We start from the raw sequence: 6,147 nt of genomic DNA, 5'->3' as shown, positions 1-6,147 counted from the left end.
CATCCTGGCTGTCCATCCACCAAGACAGGTTTGTCTGTTCTGTTGGCAGCCAGTGAACACTCGCTCGCATTTCAAGCTGGGCATGTGTTCTAGGTGAGCCTTTTCTCGTCCTTCATGGGTGGGCTTGTTTCCCCCCTCGTGTTTGGCATCACATTGCCTTCTTTCTCGTCTCCGGGTTTCTCTTGCTCAGAGAAGCCAAGTCCGTGCCTGTTTCCATCGCCGTGGCTGGTGCTGACGTGTGTAATCGTGAGGGTGGCAGGGCCTTCGTGTGGGAAAACCGTAAGCCCGTCCTCTCTCAGGGGGATCAGAAATCAGTGGCTCTGGCCATGGTTCCCTGCGTGTTGCACCATCCAAGCCCCCCAGCCCCACCCCCTTCCAGGGATTCTCAGAAGAGTCCAGTAGCAGCAGCAGCCCCACCAGGGCAGGACAACCAAGCCGTACAGTCTGGTCTTCTGTGGGTGATATAAGAGAAGGGGTTTCACATCAGTAAAAATGATGGAAATGGGAGGAGATTTGGGGAGTAATTAGACAAGTCTGACTACTCAAATATTGCAACAGCAATAATCTCACACTTACTGCTAGCAAGCTGATGCCTACTCACAGCGACCCTATTGGACAGGATAGAACTGCTCCTGTGGGTTTCCAAGACTCTTTGGGAACCTGCCAGCACTGCCAGGATTCATATAAAGGAATTCAGCAGACGAGGCTGAAAAAGCAGGGCTTGAAAGGCAGGCAAGACATTGGGTTGTCTCTCTACTCAAGATGGAATCACCAGAGTTTGGGGGGCTCTCAGGAGCCAAGGCCTGGGAGGTTAAGGAGGCCAAGACCATCAAGCGATTGAGAACTTGTGAGAAAAGCCCAGGGGGCCTGCCACAATTCAGAATGCTCTGAGGATATTTGGGAACATAGGAGTCTGGGCTCCAGCTTGTCCTTGTCCTAAGACATTGAGCTAGCTCTCTGATGCCCAAATTTGAGCAGACTGGAGAGAGGAGATGGTTATCCGGTGGGCTGGCTGTCACTGCCTCCACCCAGCCCTCTGTGGCCGGACATCCACACACAGTCCCCACGAGACGCTCACTCCCTGAAAGAATCCCCTGGTCTGGCTGCAACAAGGGAAAGGAAAACCAAGTTACATTAACGGAGAGGATGCTGTGTGTGCTCCAGGTGGGACACTCCACCTGGGCCCCAAAGTCTCTGGCCGTGGTCGCGTCTTCCCTAAGCCCCTTGTTTCCCTAGGAAGTCCTGGTTCTTGGCCGGGGCTCCTCACCAGCACTGGGAGAAGCTCCTCTTTCCGGGTCTTGTTGCTGCTCTTCTGGGGGGAGGCTCCTTGTCTTTCTCCTCCCCTGACATTGCTTTCCTGAGGCCTCAGTAGCCCAGGTTGTTGCACTATTTCCCAGAACAATGGCGATCTGCTTGGCAGCACCTCCCACAACCGAACCCACTGCTGGGGCTCTCTTTTGACTATTTCCAACATTTGAAGCCCTCTGAACCCTGAGCAGTGTTTTCCCAACCCCTTTTGGGCTACTGGTCTTCACAGTTAGCTAGAGTGGATTCCACCCACCCCAGAATGATCACATGCCCCCCCCCCCCACCACGTAGACCTTGATTTTGAATGGCATGCAGGTATGAATATGTCACCTACCTGGTCAAGCACACATCATAGAGGAAGCAAGAGAGAAACAGGTGGAGTTTTCAGTCCTGTCTTCCACATACTCCCTGGATGTGAACACCCTGGGCAGGGAGCTGCTACCTGGACCGTGGCCTCCAGGGTCCTTTAGGTGGACACATGGCGAGCAGGGCAGATACAGCTGGAAAGGGCACAGGATTCCGTTTGGTTTCCTTCTCGGTTTTCTGCTGGCCAGAGCTGAAAAGTATATTCACAGCAACCCCACGTGTCCTTTAGCTCACCAGGTCATCGATCCAGGATCTCGTGGACGGGCCGGGAGCTCAACTGGAGCTACACGGGGCTAAGAGGGTGGTGTAGTGATGGGTTAGCACTAGAATTCTCTCCTTGCGGGTGGGAAGCCCAGGTTTGATTCCCGGCCACATCACCGTCTGCCCTCCCAGCCTTCATGTGGGTCTGGTGCTGGACAGTTTCGGCAGAGCTTCCGGACTCAGCTGGACCAGCAAGGAAAGCTGATCGACTCTACTTCTGAAAATTAGCCTGTGAGAACCCGGGTGGGCCACAGTGCTCTGGTCCTCAAGGGATCGTGTGGATGGGGCAGGGTCCAGCGGCATGTCCTTCCATTTGGCCCGGGTCTCCGTGAGTGGGAGGACTCGACGACCAATAACAACAATCATGGGATGATCAGCAGAGGGTCAGAAGGAAGAAGAGCCTGGTGGCTAATCACAGGGGGCACTGGGGCCGAACATCTTCCAAGGGAGCTTCCGGTAGTCTTCACCTGCACCGTCCTTCAAGCGCATCGCTTCTTCTCCGGTCTTCCTTGTTCAGTGTCCAAAGGCTCCTTAGAGGCAAAGGTGGTGAGACTTTGTCACATGGCCTTTGGACATGTGGTCAGGAGAGACCAGTCCCTGGAGAATGAAAGACCTCCTACTTGGTCAAGTAGAAGGACGGTGAGAAAGAGGAAGATCCTCAACGAGGTGGATGGACACTGTGGCTGCAACGATGGGCTCAAACCCAAGCATGCTTGTGAGGACGCTGCAGGACCGGTGGTGTCTTGTTCTGTTGAGCACGGGGTCGCTATGGGTCGGAGCTGACTGGATGGCACCTTAGAAAAGCACCATCCCAGACCAAGTGGGCAGTGTTGCTGAAACACACAGTTCAGGGGGCAATGAGGGGCTGGGATATGGACACGGGATGGACATGAGGTAGGGTGGCTATGGGGAGAGAGGACGCATTACAGGGACTGGTCAGCAGTCAATGTCCCTGAACCATCCGTGTCTTCTCTGCTGGATGGGAGAGATGGTTTCTGGTGTAACCTTTTATGCAAAACACAACAGAATGCTCACAAGAGAAAACCCCGGGGAGTAGCACTCGCCTGTCCCTCACAGGGCCCACCAGGACGGCAGCCAACAATGACCACACCATGTGGTCCGGGGTGCTGATGGGCAGCACAGGACATCAGACCAGAGCTCACCTAAGGACGTCCGTTTTCTCATCTGTCCACGCACACCCTCCCAGCACCTTTGCCCTGGGGTGCAGGGAGAACCGAGCCCAACGGGGAGGACTAGAACAATGCTTGGGGTGTGACAGTTCCCTCTCCCCCGTGGGGGGAGTCCTGCACCGACAGGGCCTGCCTATGAACCTCACCCCCGAGCACCCACAGGTGTACGTCTTAGGTGTCAGCTGCGGGCAGCACGCCTCCGGATATGGCACCCGCCGCTCTGTTGACACTGGCAAAGGAAGGCAGAGGACGTGCAGGCAAATTCGCAGCAGCTGGGCCACCGCTGCCAGCCAAGCCTGGAAAGCATTTGCATCTACCTTGAGAAAAGAAGCTCCCCCAGTTCTGAGGGCCTGGGTCCCCAAGTCTGCACGTGGGCAGCAGGAAGGCTAAGCACACACTCCGTGGAGGCAGTTTTCTGGAGAAGGCTAGCATCTTGCAGAAGCAGCTCTGTAGGCACCTCCTGGCAGTCCTGGGACCACCCAGAGAGACGGAGGCCAGTAGCATGGAGAGGATGGCCTCCGCGCTGGCCGGCGTCCTGCTGCTCTTGTGCCTGGGGTCCGTGGTCGGCAACGGCTTCATCATCGTCTCTCTGGCCACTGAGTGGCTGCTGCGGAGGAAGCTGTCCCCCTGTGACACGTTGCTGGCCAGCCTTGGGGCATCACGCTTCTGCCTGCAGTGGGTGGTCATCGGGAAGTGCGTTTATCTCTTCCTCTGCCCCCAGGCTTTCCCCTACAACCCTGCAATGCAGGTATTCTCCTTCCTGTGGGACTTCCTGAACTCCGTCACCCTGTGGCTCTCCACCTGGCTCAGCATCTTCTACTGCGTGAAAATCACCACCTTTGCACACCCAGCCTTCCTGTGGCTCAAGGGGAAAGTGTCCAGGTGCGTGCCGTGGATGCTGCTCAGCTCCCTGGGCCTCTCCTGTTTCAGCAGCATCCTCTTCTTCATCGGCAACCGGCGACTGTATCAGAACTACCTACAGAGGGACCGGCCCCGGTGGAATGATACCTACAGTGAGCTGAGGAGGTTCTACGAGAACTTCTACTTCTTCCCGCTGAAGCTGGCTATTTGGACCGTGCCCACGGCCACGTTCCTCCTGGGCATGGCTCTGCTCATCACGTCTCTCGGCAGACATGCTCGGCAGGTCCTCCTGATCATCTCGGGGAGCCAGGACACCCGTGTCCAGGCTCACTTCAGGGCTCTGCTGACCCTCATCTCTTTCACCATCCTCTTTACCACCCACTTCCTGTCGCTGGTGCTGAGCTCCGCAGTTGTCTTCTCCTTTCAGGACCTGCGGTACGGGGTGTGGCAGGTGGTGCTCTACGTGTGCACCGTCCTGTACCCCGTCATTCTGCTCTGGAGTAACCCCAGGCTCCGAGCCGGGCTGCCAGGCAGGTGCTGCCTACCAGGGGTGGCGGCATCATGAGGGATGGCATCGTGAGCTTCAGAGGGACGCCGAGACAGAGGTGTAGCACAAGGAGACCTTGCTTGCCCCTCTCTGGGGGTCCTCTGTGTGCCCAGGCTCTGATTAGAAGGAAGAGCTGCCGGGGCTGCGAGGTGAGAGCCAAGGTCTGCAATGTGGGCTCGTGTACCCGGGAGATGCCCAGGATGGAGATGATGTCACTCCTGTGACCCTGGTGAAGCCAGGGTCCTGTGGGTACTTAAATGACCCTCCTAGGAACTGGGCCACAAGGAGCCCGGCCCATCACCAGCTGGGAAGGTCTCTGGCACCTCCATGTCCCCTAGGGCTTCATGTTGTCACCACCTTCCCTTGTTGTCCCTTAGCTGGGCTCAGCCTCTCCATGAGAGTCCCTGGTGGGGTGTTGCCTGAGCTGCAGGGTGGGCACCAGCAGGGCGGGCACCAGCAGGGCGGGCACCAGTAGGGTGGGTACCAGCAAGGCAGGCACCAGCAGGGCGGGCTGTTTGAATGCTCTGGGCCTCGGAGTACTGGGTTTGGCGGTTTACATGCTGCTTGTACCAGTGCTGTGCCCTTTTGTCTGTCCCGGGCAAAGGGTCACTAGTGCCTTGTCCCTTCATGGGGACATTGAGACCTACTGCTGGGTCTGGTTTGCTGGCCTTGTTTGGGCTGCTTTTTGACTTTCCGCAGAGCTTCACTTTCTCCCCCAGGCGAAGGCTCACGCTGTCCCCAAGTCACTTTAGAACTTCCCGGCCACATCTCGAAAACCCAACCAGCCTCATGCTGGCGAGGGGACTCTGACGTGCAGCCACCCTACAGGACCGAATAGAGCCGCCCCCCAGACCCCCGTGGGTTTCCCAGAGTGTCACTCTTGGTGGGAGCAGACACCCTCGCCTTTCTCCCGAGGAGGAGTTGGCAGTCTTGAACTGCTGACCTTGCAGTGAGCCCAGCTGTGTGTAACTGCCCGTAACCCCGTGCGCCACCGGGGTTGTCCTGCACCTCAGCACGCCACTCCAGTTGCTGTTTTGTGGGCCCATCCCATGCCCAGGGACCCTCATGAGGGAAGATCAGGAAGCACACGGGCCTCTCACCTGGACTGCTTAAGTCCTCGGCACCATCTGCTCCCCCGCCTCCCCACCCACACTACCAGGACCAGACAAATCTCCAGCAGGACTGACTCAGATCACGCCCCCCACACCCCAACACCGGCTCTGTGCCCATCACCTGGAACAAGCCCCCTCCCCTTGGCACCCCCAAACTCAAACTCCTTGCCACCAGGTCGATGCAGACTCGAGGACAGGGTAGAATGCCCCCGTGGGTTTCCGAGACTGTCACTCTTTACGGGGGTCAAACGCCTCCTCTTTCTCTCTCAGAGTGGCTGGAGGATTCAAACTGCTGAACTTGCAGTTAGCAGTCCAATGCGCAACCACAACGCCACCTGGGCTCCTTTGGCACCTAAGGACACCCCTGTATCGGGACTCAGTGCTTCTGTTTCAGCAGAACCCGTCTCTACAGCTAATTTGGGTGGTCCTTTGTTTCTGGACAGCCCTGGGGCTCTCTCTCCGCTGCTCTGTAATGGGCTCGCTAAGCACCCCTTCCCCGCGG

The 6,147-nt window shown here is 57.4% G+C and overlaps 1 protein-coding gene across 1 annotated transcript; it reads left to right on the top strand.

The window, feature by feature from the left end:
• Positions 1 to 3,636: 3,636 nt before the first annotated feature.
• Positions 3,637 to 4,551, top strand: TAS2R60 (taste 2 receptor member 60). The gene has a single exon (XM_004713991.1). The coding sequence runs from the start codon at positions 3,637 to 3,639 to the stop codon at positions 4,549 to 4,551; it is 915 nt and encodes a 304-aa protein (XP_004714048.1).
• The last annotated feature ends 1,596 nt before the right edge of the window (positions 4,552 to 6,147 follow it).

This window comes from Echinops telfairi, unplaced genomic scaffold (assembly GCF_000313985.2).
Source record: "Echinops telfairi isolate 266 unplaced genomic scaffold, ASM31398v2 ScPeMD7_23;HRSCAF=83, whole genome shotgun sequence".
NCBI lineage: Eukaryota > Metazoa > Chordata > Mammalia > Afrosoricida > Tenrecidae > Echinops > Echinops telfairi.
This window is presented reverse-complemented; position numbering and strand designations above follow the sequence as displayed.